The following is a 22,462-nucleotide window of genomic DNA, read 5'->3' as shown; positions in this document are numbered from 1 at the left end:
CGTCATGGAGATGTGGCAGAATCTTGTGTCATGACAACTATATCCGTCATGCGTAAAATTTTGTCACAATTTGATATTTAATGTGTAAATATATGTTCATGTTGAGTGACTGTGTAAATATTACTAATAAAATTGTTCATTTTGTAAAATAAAGTCGTCTTTTTGACCTAATATTTCAACAGCGCCACTTACTCTGTGTTTGACGACTATACCCGTCATCGCTTGATTATCGCGACACACACTGGTGGGCGCTTTACTTTAGATCGCCACAGTTAACTGGTTAATGACGTCAAAAGTGAGAAAACCGCATGCTAAAATTTTTTGCGTCATATTTTCAAGTAAAAATGGTATCCACAAAATGATATCTGTAATATCGATTCAGTACACTTGTAAAATTAGGCAAATACTTTTCTTGCACTTGGATAATCAGTAAATGGTCTTTTTAAGTTCTAAACCTTCGTTTCTCTTTATTAATTTTACGACTATTTGTTGATTCGAGTAAAAGTGTCCGTCCAATTTTACAAATGTGTCTAACCAATCGCAAATGTCACTTTGTGAATACATCTTTTTATTTGAAAATATTATGCAAAAAATCTGTGTTAATAAGTTTTCTCACTTTTGACGTCATTAAGACTCCCGGATATTCACTTTGACTGCCCTTCTTTAATGATGTCAGAAACGAGAAAAATCATGGCAATTTATGTGGCGGTATATGCAGAAATAAAATGATATATGCACAAAATAACACTTGTGATCGATTCAGCACACTTGTAAAAATATCTGGACGTTTTCTATCAACCTGAACAATTAATAAATAAGCTGTAAAATTAACGTAACAGAAATCATGCGAAAAGATAGGTTAAAAACGTAAGTTACGCTAATTTACGACTATTTATTAATGTTCAGATTGAGGGAATGTTCGGACATTTTTACAAGTGTGCTGAATAGATCACGAGTGTTATTTTGTGCATACATTCTTTGATTTCCTCACATACCGTTGCATAAATTGACGTGATTTTCCTCGCTTCTGACGTCATTAAAGAAGGATAACCAAAGTAAATATCCAGGAGCTTTAAACAGGGATAGTCACAGAGATTACCTCCGGAGCTTTAATTCTAATTCGTATTTATATCTACAATTTGGAAAAATGTTATATCGCTATATTCCAATGACGTTATATTTTACACATTAAAGGTTTTCTTTAATTATTTTTAATAATCTTGTGATGTCAAATATTGAACGATATCATAATATTCCGTCAATGATTGTAGGCTGTCTAATTTTGCTTTTGCAAAATTAATTTTGCAAAATTATCCTGCATTCATTAATCGTGTAAATTTAATTATTTTCTAAGATGTAGCTTATTATCAATGAAATTCTTGCATGCATCCCACCGTTTTCTTAACTTACTTAATGGTACAATGGTACATTATAGTGGGCCGCAATCTAATTATGCTATGTGCGTAATCTATTTTCACTATTCAAGTGGAGCATTGAACCCATTTTCCTGTTCCAAAATATTGTATTTCCAAACTAGAAAAGTATGAAGCGGCATAATACGTTTTTTAACGTCACGCTTTCACTGGCAACGGTTCTATTTGCTAAACAAGCGTAGGTCCATCTGTATAGCAGAAATTTGCTTGACACCCTTTAAACGATAAGTATTATCATTAGTATTTCAATTCATATTCAATTTTACCAACGCTAAGCGACTTATTAATAAAATATATTCAAATATTTATTTATATAAGCTAAATATATACACATTAGAGTGTAAGTAAAGCATATAAATTGGATTATAAATAGACGCGGGAATATATTATGTAGCTGGTAGATAACGGAGGTAAATTTTTACACTCAGAATAACATTATATCACTTTGCCAAAAACTCCTATCATTGATACTCCATATGAATAGTACAATAGATAGTAACATTTTATTTGAATTTTTTACATATTGATTGACAGCCAACGGCATGAAGAATGATTAATGATTATTTTATACAATACCAAATTTATAGAGTTACCAAGCAATAAAATCCCTTTGTGCGGTTAAAGCAATACTATATTCTCATACCGATCTCGAAAATATGCCTGAGAATGTATTTATTGAAAACTTATAAAATATGATAATATGAAGCATGACAAAATCAAATTTTCTTCTATTTCATTTCTGCCTGTTGAAATGAAACATTTTTATCGGTCACAGTTAGAAGCCAAATAAGTTAAAACCAGATACGGACTGTAACGTAAGATTTTCATCTGCTGTAGAATGTAACATTGATATTATTATACGAAGCAATGTGCTAATAATCATTATTTAAGAAATTATCTGGCATGTCAATTTATTAAGATTTGTTCTATATCTTCGTTCGACATCATCCTTCTATAAATATTGGGGCTTTCTCATTTAGCGATTTATATACGTACATAAAAATGTCGCTGTGTAATAAAACGAATCAACGTAATACTATTCATTGTTGGTAAACTTTCGTAGTATAGAAAATACGATAGTCCTCTCTCTCTTTCTCTCTTTCCTGCTCTTCTACATATGCTTTTCTGCACTTCACTCACTCACTCTCTTTCTTTCTCTCTCTCCCCCTCCCCCCCTCTCTTTCTCTCTTTCTCTCGAGAACGATCGCTCATTGTTAGTGCAATTTCTCGCATATCTAACTCGTAGTCACTTTAAGTAATACGGGTGACGAGGTGTGATTGTTGAAGTACAGACCTGCGCCTTGAAAGCTATTAGATCTTGATGCGAGCATTGAAGGATTCTGGTTTATTCCGGTCCCGCCGTTGTCTGTATCAGTGTCGTCATGCTCCTTATCTCGTTGGCCATGTAGTCCGTATTTAAACGATTCGTATCTGTATCACAGGAGATACAATTTAAAAAGCATTTACGAAATGCAAATTAAGACGAATGGAAAGTATATTATCAAATTATATAATAAAACCGATGATACAAAAATGATGAACCTACATCATCCAACAAATGGCAGTGGCTGGTGCTTGGAATAAAACACGAGCGAACAAACCACGGAAATATCCTTTTATACCGCTATGCCTGTAAATCTGCTTAAATGCATCCATCATTCCTTGAGCCTTCGCACCGTCTTGCTGCGTATTTAGTACCGTCTTACAAACGTCCAGTGGCGTTGTCACTGCGGCTGCAATTGCGCCCGCCGCTGCACCTGTTATATAAGTCACACGACACAATGTATTATTTATTATATCTTTTTATAGATGGTATTAGAATATAACAAGCAACATTCTTTAGAATGCTTCGAAGAATATTTATACACACGATGTCCCCTTCATCAAAGCCCCTGGATACTCGCTTTGGCTGTCCTTCTTTAATGACAGATCAGCAACGAGGAAAATAATGCCAACTTATGTGACGGTATATATGGAAATAAAAGAATATATACGCAAAATAACACTTGGGCGTATTCAGCACATTTGTCAAAATGGCTGGACGCTTTCCTTTAACTTGAACAACTAATAAATAGCTTAATAAATAATTAATAAATAAAATTAACGTAACAGGAATCATGAGAAAAGATGGGTTAAAAACATATATTGCATATACACTAATTTACGGGTTATTAACTGTTCAGGTTAAAAGAAAGCATCCGGTCATTTTTACAAATGTACTGAATCGATCACGAGTGTTACTTTGTGCGTATATATTCTTTTATTTCCATATATACCGTCACGTAAATTGGCATGATTTTCCTCGCTTCTGACGTCATAAAAAAAGGATAGTAGTGAGTATCCAGGAGCTTTAAATTTAGAAAAGATTTAGCAATTTCTTGGCCAATTTGGAGTCAATTTTTTCTCGATAGTGTCAAAAGTGTCAAAAGAGGCCATTAATTTTAATCCGGTTATCTCGATATTCGAATAACATATGAGTAAACATACTATTTTGAAAAGCTTTTGAGGTAAGCTAGAAGAATATGTTAAAAAAAAAAAAAAAAAAGGGACTCCGTTTAAAAAAATTGATGGTGTCCTGACCTTAGCAACGCCATCCAAGATCAAACTGATAAGATCAGTAAATAGACCGTTTTAAACCCTACAACTTTTATGTGAAACATTTTTCTGTAAAACTTATATTTTTCGAGATTTTTAAGGGTCCTGACCTTTTTAGGATACCCTGTATAATATAGTACAAATATAATGTATAAATATAAAATACAGCATTGTGTAAAAAAATATATACATAACATACAAGTATAATTTAGTGACATTTTTATTAAAACAATTTCTCTATTTGCAATTGTTAACTATGAAAAATTATTGGATATTTTTATTATTATTTTTATTATTAAGAGAAGGATTAATTAAAAAAATTAAACAAATTTTTATATAACTTTGTAAAAAATAACAAATTATATAAATAATAAATTATATCTATAAGTTCTTAGGTAAATATCTTGTTTTAACCCATTTCGTTCCTTTGTTTTTATACAGGAACAGCAAACTTGTCTAATTCAAAAATTTTTTTATTTATAATAAAGATGGATTCGGGCCTAAATTTTGTTATTGAAATATAGTTTAACATGATTTGCCTTTCAGAAAATAATTTTATCTGGCCATCAGTCATCATCCCGCTTCGCCCGGCGGTAAGCGGAGGGTAGAAAATAACCTTGCAAAATACACCTTTCAATTTATTGCCACACTTTTTAATTAATTCAAAATAGTAACTAATAAAAAATTGAAAACAATGATGAGGTAATTGTTGCCAAAAGTTCAAGTTTCACCGTTGAAAATGACGATTCCTGTTATGATATGATTCACCAAGTATATGCTAGATAAATCTCTACTCAAGGTAAATGTTCCGACTATTTTCCAGGGAAAATGGCAGGTGGGGAAATTCTGGTTTTAAGTTTTTTGAATTCCTTGGGTCATAATTACCCTAAAACGGTACTTGAATCTCATGGATCTCAATATTTTGCGGCCCGAAATAGGTTAAACCAATTACGAATTAAACACATATATCTCTGTATAACATTATATAAAAATATATTAATACGTGCATATATATTTTTTTTCAAAAATATTAGAAAGGCATACCTTAGAAAAGAGAAAAAAATTTACATTACAGATATAGTATAGAATGACTTACCAGATCCAATATGTGCTGCTGGATCGTAGATACGATGCGGATTAGTGACAGACTGTGCGAATTCATAAGAAATAAAATGAATAGTTTGAAAAGGCACATTCATGGCTAATTGAGTCGTATAGCTTCTGTAAAATGCAGATATCCCTTCTTTTTGATACACATTTTGTATACAATTTAATACGCCCCTATAGGGGGAGTTGTACATCTGCAACCGTTGTTTCACCACTGGAACAAGATAATATTAATATATTAGATGGATTTATAATATTAATATATTAGATGGATTTATTATATCTCTATAACCTTTTAACGTGTTAATTAAGAAATTTTTTAATCAGAAATCATATCTTTCCTACATAAGGTAAACATCTCAGTGATTGAACATACACGTTCCAATGATTAAAATATTATTGATGTACTTTTCTTTATTAAGATGCTTTTCAATATACGGAACAATATAATAAATGAAATGTTTAGTTAATTTGATTTTGTTTCATTTATTGATAAACATCTTAATAAACACATATATATTATTAATGTTTCAATCATTGGAACATATTCCATTATTAAAACGTTTATCTTATGCACTTAAAAATGAATGAAGTCTAATTAATCTTGTGTTCTCGCCGCAGCTATCTTATTTTATAACGCTAAAAACGAGAAAATTCGTGCTTAGAGTTCTTATTATATACATTCGAATAAAAAGATATACCCATGTAAAATGACATTTATGATGGATTCAGCATATTTGTAAAATACTCCGAGTACTTCCTTTCACTTGAATAATCAGTAAATAAAACCGTAAAATTAATATGACAAAATCATGTAAAAGGATAGGTTAAAAAGGAAAATTGTCCACGTCATATTAATTTTACAATTATTCATAGAGTATTAGAGTAAAACAAAAAGCTTTCGGGATATTTTATACATATATTCATTCGATCACGAATGTCATTTTACGAGTATACGTATTTATTTGAACGTATACTGCATTTTCTCGTTTCTGATGTCATTAAACATGCAACGACTGCAGCAAAGAATCAGGAGACTTAAATCATCTTCTCTGTCCACAGTGAGCGTATATGTGAAATAATTTCATTTTAATAATATTAACATAACGATGAAATTAAAAACAGTAATTTTTATATAAATTAAAACTAATTTACTTAAGCAATATTTTGACTAGAGTAATGAATTTTTATTTCTGGAGTTACATACAAAAATAAGCAGGAACAAAATAAAAACAAAAATTGTAAAGAAAGAAATTTAGTCTGTATAAATAAAACATATATCAGTTTTCTTGTCCATTTTTTAGATGAAATTGCCTATATAGGGTATCCAGAAAAATGGCTTACTTTTGAATACATCTTAACAACGATGAATATCAACTGATAACGAGAAGCGTTGCTAAGATGTCTTCAGAAGAAAGTTCCTTTTCAGCGTGCAGCCTTGTGTCACATGTCATGTCGCTGCGTTACTCCGTCTCTGGATATCTTGATGCTTATCGTGCCGCGTCTTCAGAAATAAGCCATTTTTCTTTATACAGAATCCGGTCTACCGCTTCCCGCGTACGCTCGTTAGCTCATATAGATTAATTAAATCCTTGTTAATCATTTCGAAATTTGTAAAATGACTTTCCCGTTCAATTTAATCCATTCTACCTGCACATCACGGATTCCGCGAAAATTATCGGACACCCTATATAATAAAAAACAAAATTTAGTTTTCTTGTTTTCATCATTTACTATTCCACCAATAATGGTGAAACAAATAAAAAGTGAATTACTTGTGTAACTGTTTAACCCTCTGTTAGTCGCAAGTGTGTCCAATAGGAAATACCAGGTCTGGTCACTATACTTTTTACATACTAATTAAAGAAAAAAGTTATAGACAATATCTTATAATATTGTGTACATTATAATCTAGCCACATCCTTTAGGTAAAAGAAAAAAAATATTAATCTTATATATATTTATGCGCAAAGAAGTTATTTTATTGTAACGAAGTCGTGCAAATGTGACATATCCTGGGTTAATTGTTACATGTCTTTTATATAGAGAAAACAAGACAAGTGGCTTGTTAATATTTTATTAAAATTAATAATATATTATAATGCAATATATAAAGCTGACTTAAAGAAATTATATATATTTATATATTATATCATTAATAAAAAAAACATAAATCATTTCTTTTATAGAAGCTCAAATGCGTCAAACTAACCAGATTTACTTCACAATATTCGGCGATCAGTACGTGTGCTTCTACGCGCATGCGTAAGGAATGTCATAAAGTGACAGCTAGTTTTACCGGGTTTTAGTCGATTCATTCTAAAACGTTCATTCACCATAAAAGAGATTTTTATAAATAATGTTGCAGTAACGGTGAATTAAATACTGGGAAAATTAGCGAAAAATATAATATTCAATACAAATAAGGAGAAATTGCGATTAGTAATCCTAAAATCAACAGAATATTAACAATAGAGACGAGAAAAAATTTACTTACGCATCCAATTAGAAAAAAAAAATGTTTATAAATTCCATATGTGCGATACTCTGGCTATAAGCCGTTTTTCGTATATCTAAGTAACAGGATAGCAAACTACGTTGCAAAGAAAAATCATTCCTTTTATTTGTGAGAAATAAACTTTGCGGCTTTCGATCTGTGTGTGACTTTTAAACCAGATCTTCCCTAAATACGTTCAAGCTACAATGTTCGAGTTGCCGTTGCTATACGGCCTCAAGGTCGCTCTTGTCAATGTTTCTTCTTTGTTCTCTTTGTTCATGATTTTGTTTATACCTTGGTCTATTAGCCAAGGGCCAGTGGAAGAAAAATTGTTTCAGAAAGCAGAGGAAAATAATGGAGAAATTAGTGTATCTGTGAGATACACTGCGACCATTCGTGGGTAAAGAATATTGCGACTAACAGAGGGTTAAGGCCATTTTATTGACAGAAGGGTTTAAACTCCCACCTTCTAAATGGCATCTCCTACACGTAACGCCATCTGCGCTTGGCGGTAACTGAACTAACGGGTGACGTTTTATAATAAGATATTGGCATACAGAGTATCTAAAAAAAAACCATTCAATATTTATATGATAGTACACGCTATGCTCAGTAAGAAAACCTTAGTAAACGTAGACTGAAAACTCAACGGGTTCTGAGATATAAACATTTTTATGTGTTAGCGTCGTGATTTACTTACTAGCTTCTACGCATCGCATGCGATGTCTATCTCACCGCTTAGAAATCGTGTTTCGAATATCCTCACTCGATATTTCCGAACACTTCATAATAGAAGATTTCATCGGCGATCAGTCAGTTGTCGTCAACCAGCAATTGTAGATCTATCTGGTGTGATTGCAAAGTTACAAAGTGTCGTGCTGAAAATGATAACGTATCATTCTAATGAATTGCCGATAAGTGACTTGGAAGAATTACGTGATCGAAGCGTATTTGTCAAGTACTTCGACGGAAACCTAGAATTTTGCGAGAGAGTTCGCGAGTCTATAAAGAAGTAGATGTCAAACGTGTATGAAAGTGGAAGAAGGACATGTGAACTCTCCTGTAAATATGGAAATCAAGATTTGGATGAATTATCTTCCTCTCATGTCGCATGCGATACGTAAAGGCCGATAAATAAATCATGATGCTAACACGCGAAGATATTTATATCTCAGAAGTAGCTGTTTACTAAAATTTTTTTTATTCGGTGTGTATTATCTATCACATAAATATTGAATAGTTTTTTTGAACACTGTATATTTATCGCTTCGTATATCGCTCGTTCTTGCCCGCTGCTGTTCGCTTATGCTCGCTATTTCTCGCTCTATCGCTTACTGTAACGTTTGCTACGCTAATTTATATTTCAGTCATGGCGCGCATCCCCACTCTGCATGACGTCGCTCGTTTAGTTCGACCAGGACCGAGCGCAGATTGTGCTGAAAACTGCGTCCAATTCTTACGAGAGCGAATCTGCATATTGGATTCGTAATGCCATAAACGACAGATTTCTTGCGTGCCACTTGCAAATAGAAATATTTACATGAAACAATACCTAAGATCACTTGAGGACATTTATGAAAATGTTCGAAGACTACCCTCCCCCCTTCTGATGGTCAATAAATAACCGTAATAGACACATAAAATAAGGCCTTTTTGCAAGGAGTGGAAAATATATCCCCCCCTCCTTTCCCACATATAAAAATTCCAAGTTAACTTTAGCTTTCGGACATTTTTACGAGTTTAAATATGTCACAAGTCACAGTTACATAATAAAATACATAGTAATGAAATGGCACGTAAGAGAAATTTCGTTGTCGACACGCTACTCTTTATGTACAAGTGCGGTTCAGAGATGATTCGAAGCTAGAAATGATTCGGAGTGTTTCCCTTTCTTTTTCTTCCTTTATTTGGATCTAAAAGACAGACGAAGAAAGAAACGTTTCGAAGCATTTGTAGCTACTACATTATTGAATCGCACTCTATTATTCACCCTTTCGTCGTCATAAACTATGTCACTATGTCACCATTATCAATACAGAGTTCTCGGCTCCGGAACCAGGAGCCTTAAAAGCAAAAAAATGCAACATATAATGCTATTGATGTAGATAGCCTATATTGATGCTTTCTAGCAGCTATATAGAGAATATCATTGCCTTGACACTTTTATATTTTTATATAATTATTATTGTACGTTACAACTAAATGCCAACTATGAAAAGTAAATATAATAAAAAAGGAGGCGAAAAATTATCAGAATGTGTAATGTCATCTAAATAAAAATTAAATATTGACTTTTAATTTTTCTATAGGAAAGATGTGTGATTATAAATTTTTATGAGTTAAAACTCGTATGTTCTTCTTAATCAACGTGTAAAAACGTTAAGGTTTTGCTTCTCGTTGCAACTGTCCTTGTTTGATGATGTCAGAAGCGAGAAATTGCATGCTGAAATATGTTATACGTGGAGATAAAAAAAAAATATAAAGTAAAATATGTACAAAATGACAAATAATAAGAAAAAATGGGTTAAACATAAGTTGCACGTTACATTAATTTTTGTCTATTTATTGATTGTTGAAATTAAAGGAAAGCATCTGGATATTTTGACAAATGTGTCGAACTAATCACGATAGAATATCATTATATATATATATATATATATTTATTTATTTATATATTTATATATATTTATTTTTATTTAGATGACATTACACATTCTGATAATTTTTCGCCTCCTTTATTATATTTACTATATATATATATATACTTTTATCTCTACATATGCTGTGATATATCTTGGCATACGATTTCTTGCTTCTAACGTCATTAAAAAACAACCATAACAAGGCTTTTCAACTCTGGAGCCTTAACTAATTTAGTTTTAAACTCTTTTCCTAAACAAACTTTTTTAATAACAGCATTGCAAGGAAGATATTGCTAATACTTAACTTATAATAACCATGAAAAATATCTTTTTACTTTCATTAAACCATAAGATTAATATCTTTTAATTGTTAATGATAGATGATACTACATTATCGACTACATCTAATATATTATCTTAGAGCAAACCTTCTGCCGGATTCATGACGCCATCATGCAGAATCGTTGCTACGCAACCAGCAGCTCCATAAACGAAATGGTTGATTGGAGGTCTCGCACTTTTAAACTTCTCCTTAAGACATTCGTAACAAGAGAAATACAAAGCATGCGCAGGTCCAGCTCCGAAAACCACTGCATTCACACCTCTGATTGGTCTTAATACACCTTCTTGTTGTATCATTTTGTACATTACTTTTCCTATTCCTCCTCCTCCTCCCGGGCCGGGTGTTAGTGCCTGNAAAAAAAAAAAAAAAAAAAAAAAAACAAAAAAAAACAAATTATCATTATTATAAAAACCGTTATCACAACTATAATGAATGACAAAATTTGTCATAACATCAATTATTTTGGTGATACTTCCTTGTTATCTCGCGAAGTCATCAAAAATGAAGAAACATTTTAAATAGGATGACTTGCTGACAATAACAGTGACTATCAACTGAATTATTACAAAAAGAACTGTGTGATGTTAGTGATTTTACTTGTGTGATGTCAGTTGATTTTACTTGTGTGAATAAATATGTGCATTTTATCGAAATATTTTCGTTAAATTATAAATGTCACTGATAGCTACATATATACTAAACCGTTTTATTCAATACACGCGAATATCTCCAAGAGGAGAAATGTTAAAAAAAAAAAATATGTTTCAAACAAAAATTTTATGGCTTTGAGGAGGAAAGATGACATTGTCAATTTAATTGTAGATGGCGCCACTCTTGAGATTTCATCATAGCGGCCATTTTTTTTTAATGGAAGTCGATTTTTCCTCGAAATAAAACTTGTAACTGGCAATAAGACGAAAACAATAATTTTTTTCTTTTTTGAAACTGGATCATTTTTCACTAAGTTACAGCTTGAGTTATCCTGCTGAGCTCTTAAATAAATGTTTCGAATAACAGCAGTATTAGGATGGCGCCGGTTTGGGTACCGAGCTTGATAAAGAACAGACCTTGACGATAATTAATACAACATTCGCCAAGAATTACCAACATGTCAACCCTTTTTTTGTGAAGAATAATCACCCGTAATTTTAATGTCAATGTAGATTTTAGCGCGTATCAAGTGTTAACCGCCGATAAGATAACCTATTCGAGTACTAAACTTGATCTCTTTACCAATAAACCAAGTAATATACAGCTCAATAAATAATCCATACCGCTACATTCAGTCTTATAAAACTAAACAAAACTAAAAGTCGACACTTTGATATACGATATGAAAAAATAACACTTATGTCGACATTACTATTTAATATTCGCGTATATTCAATAAAATTATCTATCCTGTATGTGTGAAATATAAAAATAAAATAGGGAATAGAATATATAGAACTTAAATGCACTTAAGATTTACAAATTTCAATATTCATAAGTAGAATGTTATTTAAATTATGATCAAATGTTGTGATTATACGATTTTACTCTACCATAATTTGAATTTATCATTAAATAACTACTTGTGTAATTAATATACGTAAATCAAAATTTGAAATATAAATTCAGGGAAATATATACTAGTATACATGCAATTTGAAGTAGAAACAGAAATAGAATCCACTGCAACAGACGAACTATGTTATATAAGAAATAGTAGTAGACATTTACAGTCTGAGTAAGAATGCAGCACACACACACACAACACACACACGATACAATTACTAGGAATTGTGTAGGCATTATCTCTGCTAACTAGAAAGTAATTATTCCTATTAATTATAAAAGAATTATAGTAATTAATGTTTGAATCACTTGCATATTCCTATTATATTGCTATGTTATAGAACATATGAAACATCCCACAATCATTACCACTGGATATTCAATAATTCGTAATATATAGATACAATAAGCCAGGTTCATTAATGAATATTGAATGCAATATTTACATTCATTGTTTTCAAAAATGCACAATAGAATTTTTATCAATTTGTTACGTTCGTTTAAACAATAAGAATTAACTTTAGCAATCCTTTATATATTAACCAGCAGAATGCTCTTAACATATAAAGTTAGTAAGTAAGTAATTAAGTTATTGTATTATTACTGTACTATTTTATAACTGTCAAATTTCACTAAGGATATTATATGTTTTGTGCAATTAATAGTTACAAAAATATACACATATGTCAGCAACTATGTTACATACATAAAATATACTTGATTTATAACAAGCTCTACAATCTCTGCTAGACTTGTCATCTAATATAATCGTGCAGTTGTTTTTTGTTTTCTTCTTCAGAACATAAGTTTTTCTCAGAGAAGTACTGGATAATACTAAAAAATGTTGAGTTTGTAATAACACTGACAGTGATATTCTTGCAAATTATTCGAAATCATTTATTTACCACACAATTAGAGTCTATTCATGCAGGCATATTAATTTGTACCAGATAAACGGTATTAGCATGATAAAATATTCGATGATGAACAGTAAATTCCCGGAAAACATGAAGGAAAAAGCGGTGTTTCGCTGAACTTTTTCCGACAGAATGTAGCGGGGAATTCCGTACAGCGATGTGCCTGAGGCGTCGATCCCGTGAAATTTCATTACAATACTTCAGGATGATCATTGAATGTTGCGGCGAACGATGCCGCTGGATGAATCGGCGAGTCCGGACGAGATGAGGTGAAGTGAGGTGAGGTGAGATTAGGTGAGGTTATGTATGAAGGCCATCGCACGGAGCCGGAAAAACGCACACGAAGAGAGAATAGAACGGTACAATACCTTGACACTGTCGAAAGGATACATGACGCAATGTTCCATAATTCCAGCCACGGCACCGGCCGTCATGTTCACGGCCACCGAGGTCGTCGGTAAACTCTCGTACTCGTCCTTACTCATTATTACGACACAATAGCGCACTCGGTCACAAGCGCGGTCGAATCGCCACGATGTCTCCCTCCTCTCTCACCCTCTTTCCCTCTCTCTTTCCCTCTCTCCCTCTCTGTCTTTTTCCTTTATTTTGCGTATTTGCGAGACACGTTGCGATGCCACAATGCCTCGATGTTCACTATGTTCACGTTTAATATTCAAATAATCTGGCAAATATTAGTAAGATTGACTCAGTCGCATTAGGTGGTAACATTTCACGGATTAGACGGATTGGCGAGCACGCACGTTACATGCATGCATCGACGTGTAATCGCGTGCGTTGATCGTTTCTTAATGCGCCCACATCGAATTCGAAGAGGCTCAGTGATCATCCCTTCCCCTCTTCGTCGACATACAATAAAATTCCCCTTTCCTTCTCCTCTCGTCCGCTTCGTGCGTTCTGCTAAATACTCTGTATTGCAGATATGGTACGTGCAGAAGTTGTATTTACATTTAATTAGCTTGTCGATTTACGGCAAGAAATGCATGACGAAATGAAAAATGATAGCATCGAGAAACACGCACACGATGTAACGGATAAACTTCAATTGAAACGATGCCAGGTTACAAGTAAGGTTATAATCAGATGCACGTGCTACGCATGCGTCGTATGCAACACGTGGGTTATACATGCATCCGTAACTGGTCCGTTCTTTTTAGCTACCCTGCTGAACTAGTACGATAAGTTAGAGCGAGACATTAAATGATGCTTTCCATTTGGTGACATACAAGATAACACAAGCATCATCCTATCGTTGTTCATTGAATGCGAAAAAAAGACAAAATGATGTTTGTGTCGGCTTATGTCACCAAAATAGAAAGAACCAACAGTGGCTCGCATGCGAGTAACAAAAGCAAGCATCGTGTGGCGAGGGCTTAATACACTAGCTTTCGTATCCTCGGATTGCGTTCGGGAATCCACATCGCACTAGCATACTAGTGCACTAACATACTAGTCGTTCCGAAATACTCAGTGTGGTTCAGTATGCATTCATGTGCATCGTTCGAAAATCCTCCAAGAGACGCACCGTGTGCCATCAAACCACTTGACGAAAAAACGGGAAGTCGATGGGTTACTATCTAGTTACTTCTGTCTTAACCTCTTCGTGGTGTAAATCTTGTCGATGAATAAAAAATGTCAGAGGATGTTACATTGATACAAGGACGGCATGAAGCCATAATGAGCGGGAATCATCCGATGCTTCATTCCTATGAGAATTTAGTAGTGAAAAATATTCAAGATAAATCATTTACATTGGCATTGAAAAAATATAAACGGAAATTGTAAAATTCGAATTTTTTTCGTATGTTATGCTTTAATATATATGGAAAATAAGACTTTTGCATAGATCTGAAACAGTATTTTTTTAACATTTCGCACACAGTGCTCGTTCATCATCGTTACTCACTAAAAGTTACACTGGAGCGTTCGGAAACCCTTAATAAACACGAAGGCACATGGTATCTTCACTACTTTCCCACCGAAATCGCGAAAACACACCACGAGCGGAATTCTCAAACGCAACCTCAGTTGCACATTTTCCCGATCAGAAGTTACTAAAACTTTTTTTTCGGACGCATTCATTCCTAGATAGTCATACATCGTGATTAGTGATTAGTCCTACGAAACCTACGGCTTAAGCCCGCATCAGATTATGGATTGAGATTGAATTGAAATTTGACCAGTGCAGAATTCATTAAATTTCACTAAACTTGAGTTTAGTTAACTTTACATTGATCGACTAAATTCAATTCAGTCTTCAATCCGTAGTCTGATACGGATTTCACGGTAGTTTTATTTGACCCCTTTATTGCCCGAAATTTACTAGAGTCGGTATTCATAATCAGATCTTATATTTAAGATTGTTTTAAGTTTACCTTCAGATACTGCATGACTCATTTCAATGGCTACGAAACGTCAGAAGATGAACTTGAGACGGGCTTTAAAATAAGATCCAATTATGAACACCAGCCTAAAAGTGCTCGTAACTAGAGACGTGCTAGTAACTAGAGACACTAGAAATAACATAGCGACATTAGTGTTGTTTAATTTTTGATTGGCTGGGTACATGGCGTAGCCAATTTGCGGTGACTAAACATGCGATAGAAGGCGAGATAGAAATGGGGGAAACACGAGCAAATAAACATTTTAACATTACACTTTTATTCAATAAATGTTAATATCAATGTTAATATCACAATAATATAGACATAAAGATATAATTTAATATTCGTAATGGAATATGGAAAGATAAATATACGCAGATAGTACGATGAATTTTTCGATGAATTCTTCTGAAAGTTTTTTCCTCTCCCGAATTGTAATTCTTTAGGAATTCATAAAAGAATTCTAGGAGAATGACCCACTAAGTTATATGCACCATAATTGGAATTCCTGAGAACTTCTTGGAGTATTCGTATTGATTCGATTTGTCGAATCGATCGAATCGATCGAACAGTTTCGCTGGGATCCGGCCGGAGCTAAGTGTGAGACAAGAAAATGAGTGGGAAAGGACTTGGCTGGTAAACGAATTAAATTAAACTGTTGTAGATTCTTCGCCAAGTTTAGATTTTACTTAACGGTAAATTTAACATGGGTTTTACAACAAATATGTAGAACAAAGATATCAAAGTAATGAACTAGATCTCGGAAATTTCGACGCATTCGAATGCTCGCAAGGTCGGGAATCTTGATTTTGCGCACGACGGAAATCTTAATTTTGTGAGATAATGAATGTATTCGAGTGGTTTTCTGATTCGCAAATTACCGAGAAGTTTTGTAAAAAGAGATAAGCTCGAGAGGAGGATCGTTTTGAGATACGTAACAACTTACTGATAACAGATAGCAACCAAGGTTTCTTGATCACGGGTTATACAATTGAAAAGATTATGTGGTTCGATCGCTTCTATTTGTCGCGAGCAAGAAATTTGTTTTTAAATTTGCGTCGCGTTGCGATTATGCGAATCACGTAATAACAATGGTTTTCTCATTCATACCGGTCTGATCGTCACGCGACATACACAAGGAGATCATCTTTTGGAGAAGTTTCTCGAATTCGCAACACATGTAGAATTACTTCATGTCAACAAATATGTATGAATCCAAGAGGGAATAGTATCTATGAGGAGAAAAAGGAATACAAAATACTCAATACATACAAACTAAAAGTAACATCAATATTATAATTTACCGCTTAACAATTTAACTTACGTATAATATGTGTTATGTATAATACTTATACTGTTGAGAAATTATAATATTGATATAATGTTTCTGTGTTAGAGTTGATAGGTATTGTGGGATTATTTGGTGAGGAACAGTTCCCCATAGCACTGAAATCTTTCAGAGATATTTCAGAAATGTTTCATGTGAAGTGAGACATCTCCGAAATGTTTCAAAATGTTTCTGAGACAGCTCTGAAACGGCTCTGGGACAGCAAAATGTTCGCAATTCTTGCATTTGAAATCTTCCTGAAGATGTGCCAAAAAGTTACTGGAATAATTATTTACGAGGGTGGTCCCCGAAGTACCCGACCCAACAAAGAAAACACAAAAATTTTGGAAAAAAATGTATTTATTTTTCAACATAATCTCCTTTCAGCTCTATACATTTTTCCCAGCGATGTTCAATAAGTTCGATATCCTTTTTATAATAAGAACTGTCTTGCTCCTCAAAATAGCCTTAACTGCTGACATCACTTCTTCATCGTTAGAAAATCTTTGACCACTGAGCCATTTTTTCAAGTTTGGGAACAGAAAATAATCCGAGGGGGCGTTTGTTGCTGTGAAACATCGCTAAACACTCAATTGAAACATCTTCACGACACTGTTTTTGCTCGAGCGTGAGCAAACGCGGCACCCATCTTGCACACAGCTTTCTCATGTCCAAATTTTGAGATAATATGCGATGTACCGCACTTTTTGAAATGCCTACTATGTCTGCTAGCTCGCGCACTTTCAGTCGACGATCATCCAGTACCGCTTTGTGGATTTTCTTCACCATTTCTGAAGTCGTCACCTCATTTGGTCGACCACTGCGATGCTCGTCTTGGCAGCTCGCTTTGTCTTCAACTTTCTTCAGTTGTCTAGGGCGTTCTTCATCCTGGAGATTGAAATTGCCATCCCAAAATTTTTATAACCACTTTTTACATATGCTATAAGACACAGCATTTTTACCTAAGGCCGAGCAAATCGTTTCCTTAATCTCGGCGGCAATTTTTTTTCAATTGGAATGCGAAAAGGTGACAGTACCTCAGATACTGCTTTTCAAACGATATCGCTTTCATCACTTGTTTTTTGAGGTTATATCAGCAGCACCGTCAACTATTATACTTTGTTTTAAAGATGAAAGGTAGCATTATAAAATGACTATACGGCGAGAAAAAAATTTTAATTTGAATAGGTACGAGAATTAAGTTGTACATTTGATATATATGATTATACATAAGATATTTTTCCCCAAATATCTGCCACGTATACATGATTTCATTTTGTCGAAAATTATCGTCTTATAAAGAAATATCTGTCAATAAAAACATTCATTAAATATTATAGGGATTATGTAATAATAAATTTTCGAATATATGTAAAAAGAGGATGTTTATTTATTTAAATATTATCTAAGTGAGTTGTCAAAATCTTTTGGACGAAAATTTTTTCGAAAATTTCTTCACTAAGAGTAAGATTTCATTAAAGTTTTAATTTATTATGATCTATATTTTAAATGTTAATTTATATACTTTAATCAAAATATTCAAATTTTGGAAATTGTTTATCAAAAAAATTATGTTTGAGGATGTTGGGAAAGTATTAATCAAATTCGAAGCTTCTACGGTCGCACAGTGATCGTATGTAGTGTGTGAAAGTTGGAAATTCATAAAGTCGACTCAACATTTAAAATGTTGAATTCGTTACCTTTAATTATTAAAAATCTCATACTCGGCATAGTGCCTTTTATTCCAAATATCTCTACGAAATATTAAAAAGAATGTCTCATTCTCCAATATTTTATACACAACCATGTTTACTGTCACGTGCGATCGCAGCTCTGACACTTCTTCACATTTTGTTCTAGCGTTTATTAGTGTACAGGTATGTACATATCGGTAGGAGATACAATTCCCACGAGTTCTTGTTTATTTGTACAAAGTCCGTGTAAAAATACAGCAGCCCCATCTTATATCAATTACAAGATTATAATACGCGATAAAAGTTAAATAATAACAGTCTCGTTTCGGGCGTATCAAATTCTGAATAAGTTAGGATCGAGACCATTTGTGTCCTCGTTTTGTCGACCCGAATCTGCGTGTTGTTTTGGCATGCGAGATAAAATCTTACTTCGCCATTGCTAATTGTCATTAAATAAAACAAGAAGCGTTCGAAGTTTAAAAGGAATGACTATAGTATTAGTACGAATGATTAATTTGTTCAATAACCGTCTAATCATTATCACGGTTACTTAACACTCATCAGCGTTAAAAATAGTAGTTTCGATTATTATTATTATATATTTCCTCGAGTGGCACTATGAGCGCACGCATACACGGAGAAAAATTTTACGTTAGCACGATAATACTAACGATTTCCTTCACTTCGATTTTCTTCAATCTGTGTGTGCGCGACAACTTCCAATTTCGTCACGAAATTTCTAAGCTTAGGAAAAACGCTACTTCGTTCTTATTTCTTTATAAAAGTAGATCATCAGCGTGCGTACGTGCACGCGTGCGCGTATATGTGATGTATAAAGCTCACTTTACGAAAGAAAGAATTTAACTTCTTCGATAAAATGGGCACTCGTCGAGTAGTCATTCGGCAGTTTAAAGTACTTAAGAGTAAGCAAAATTCGTTTTTCGATAAAATCTTGATTAATTTATATAAAGTCGGAAGAGTTAAATAAGAACGAATGATGGTTGATAATAGCGCGAATATATGCATTTTAGTTTTAACCGTCGACTGCAGTTGACGTGCTGTCGTGTGTGAGCGCTTTGCAACTATCTGTAGTCGATATTTATAGAAGAAGTTAATATATCAAATTCAATATTGAAGTTTTTAATTTGTTATTTTTTGTTATTTCTTGTCTTTCATTAAGAAATTTCAGAAAACGGAAATTGAATTTTATTCATCACTGTTTTTCTGTTAATAACAAAACCAATGATTTGCAACGTACATATTTCATATCTTTTGAAGTGTCTTTTGATTCTCTTGTTATAGTTCTTCCTTAATAGTACATTATCTATATTTGTTTTCTGCTATATAAACAAAGTAAAATATATTCAATTATATAATATTTATTAAAGGGAAAAAATTGCAAGGGTATGTGGCTCCCTATTTAAATGCGCTCCGTTTAACACGTTGACTGCCGGGCCGAAAAAGTGCTACACACATTCAAGTAATATTTATTTAACACAATAACTGCCGGTCACGTGAGGATGTGTTGATAGTTAGTGCCCCGCCGAACGCGTGACTGGCTACTAATACATCACTCTGCGCGCTGGCGCGTGATTGGCTCTGTAGCGTTGACGCTACATCACGCACTGGCGCGGGATCGGCAGCGAAAGTGTTAAAAGAACTTGAAGAATACAAGAGATATTGTTTTAAGACTGATTAGTTGATCGATATTCGTTTTCTTCTCTTAACCCATTTGTATTATTATTATTTCGGGTTTCGGTTTGATTATGTTATAAATTAATATTTTCCTTATACGTTGTCAATATTTGTTAGCAATTTATGTTAGTTAATCGAAACTCACAATTTATAGTAAATCCAAGATTAAGAATTCAAATAGAGTAAAACTTTTCTCGATGTATACATTTCGAGTATACATCGATGTATATTTTTCTCGATGTATACATTTCGAGTTGTATTCGCGTATTTTAGAGATCATAGAAAATTGTCGATCATAATACATTCGCGTTTACAAGTTTGATTCATTTTGTCGCGGCTGAATCTTTAAGTAGACCTTGACATGCTATACGAAGTTAATAGCTACGATTTATCTTCTACGCCAGATCCGAATACTCTACGCATTACAGAATCCGAATATTCGAACATTTTGCTATCTATCTGCTGATTCTATGTCCAAATTACGAGTCCTTTCCCTTTCTCTCTCTCTTTCTTATAACTTTTTTTATAACGCAAACCTTATGATAAAAATGAAATGTCTACTATTCATTCGACATGTATAAATATGTATCACAATATATATGTAATATGTATATTCATATAGACGCAACAAAATACGAATTAAATTAACGAGTATCGAGACTAATATGTAAGCACTTACCACATCAATAATATAAATTCACAGCAATTCTCACACAGACTAGGCACAATAAAGCTTGTTACGCATCATAGTCACTGGCTCATTATTGTTACATTCGAATATTGATATTGGCTAATAATTTTAGTGAGTTTATGTGTACATATATACACAAGGTGTCCGAAACTTTTCGGCTAATCAGTCATATGAAGATAGAATGGGTTAAATTAAGTAGAAAATTTTTATTATTTTGCGCACAACTACGCAAAATTTAGAGTTATTAATGATTGAAAATGGCCGTGTATAGAGGTTTTTTTCATAACTCAAAAATTTACGTGTTACTTGCAAAATGATACAAGATGATACAAAATGGTACCTAGCGACAGATCTAAGGTTCGAGATTTAAGGTTCAATATACTGATATCTGTTATTAGATATAATAGTTGTTATATACTTGTAGATCAGATCACTCTGAAGGAAAAAGTCCTTCACCATTTGGAATAAATGCAACACGCAAATTTTGGAATTATTAATTAAAGAAGCCTCTGTAAATGGTCATTTTCAATCATTAATAACTTTTTACGTAGAAGAAATTTTACGTTATTTGCAAAACGGCAGAAAACTTTTCTGCTCGGTTTAATCTGTTCTATCTTCACACGAGCAATTGGTCAGAAAGTTTCGGACCCTGTATATCTCATGTATAGAATGAGACATTTAAATTGAGATACTTTAATATAAAAAAAATAAAGCAAAATAGAGAGAAATGTTTCAGACGGAAGTTATAGGGTTTGGAGGAGGACATAATTTAATGATCTTAACTTCATCGTATTGTCAATAATTCAAGGTCATTTCAAGTTCAATTTTATTATTTTTTAATAAAATTATATAGCTTTTTTTTAGCACGAACCGATTTATCTGTTCATTCTGCGTATTAAAATATTAGGGTGAGATGATCGAAAAATGAATATCTTGTGAGATATTTTACTTTTTATTGTAATATTTTTCAGTATGAGATATGAAATATCTCATATTCACTTTTCAATAACATTACCTTAACATTTTGATATGTAGCATGACAAGTGGAATCGTCGCCGTAAGCAAATATAGAAAAACCTTAAAAAATAATTCACTGCATTTTGCAAATGTATCAATGCATTNAATATTAAGGTGATATTATCGAAAAGTGAATATTTCATATGATATTTCATATCTTATATTGAAAAATGTCAGAATAAAAAGTAAAATATCTTGGAAAGTATTCATTTTTCGATGACCTTATTATAGTATTTTTATGCCCAGAATGAACAAAAAAATCGTTTTGTATTAAGAAAAAAACTATAATTCCACTAAAAAAATGAAGTTGACTTTGAAATAACTTTGAATTACTAACAATACAAGGAAGTTAAGGTCACCAAAATATATTCTCCTCCAAACCCTATAACATCTCTTTATTTTACTTTATTTTTGTTATATTAAGATTTGTTATAAGATATCTCAATTTAAATGTCTCACCTTATATATATATATATATATATATATATATGTATGTATGTATATACAAAATGTTCAAAAAATCATTCAGTATTTATACGGTAGAC

At 32.8% G+C, this 22,462-nt stretch overlaps 1 protein-coding gene across 2 annotated transcripts; it reads right to left on the bottom strand.

Annotated features, from left to right (window-relative positions):
• Positions 1–78: 78 nt before the first annotated feature.
• On the bottom strand, positions 79–14,173 carry LOC106751920 (mitoferrin-1-like). 2 transcript variants are annotated; one of them, XM_014633198.1, is made up of 7 exons: positions 13,460–14,173; positions 11,091–11,097; positions 10,703–10,972; positions 5,125–5,349; positions 2,980–3,190; positions 2,728–2,864; positions 79–1,648 (listed from the first exon to the last, which is right to left on the bottom strand). In XM_014633198.1, the coding sequence occupies exons 1-7, from the start codon at positions 13,574–13,576 to the stop codon at positions 1,602–1,604; spliced, it is 1,014 nt and encodes a 337-aa protein (XP_014488684.1). In that variant the 5' UTR covers positions 13,577–14,173; the 3' UTR covers positions 79–1,601. The 2 variants fall into 2 exon arrangements, with proteins under 2 accessions (XP_014488684.1, XP_014488683.1); XM_014633197.1 differs by having other exon boundaries at positions 79–2,864; positions 13,460–14,172.
• Positions 14,174–22,462: the final 8,289 nt, after the last annotated feature.

Source organism: Dinoponera quadriceps, unplaced genomic scaffold, assembly GCF_001313825.1.
Source record: "Dinoponera quadriceps isolate SergipeBrazil2010 unplaced genomic scaffold, ASM131382v1 scaffold316, whole genome shotgun sequence".
NCBI lineage: Eukaryota > Metazoa > Arthropoda > Insecta > Hymenoptera > Formicidae > Dinoponera > Dinoponera quadriceps.
This window is presented reverse-complemented; position numbering and strand designations above follow the sequence as displayed.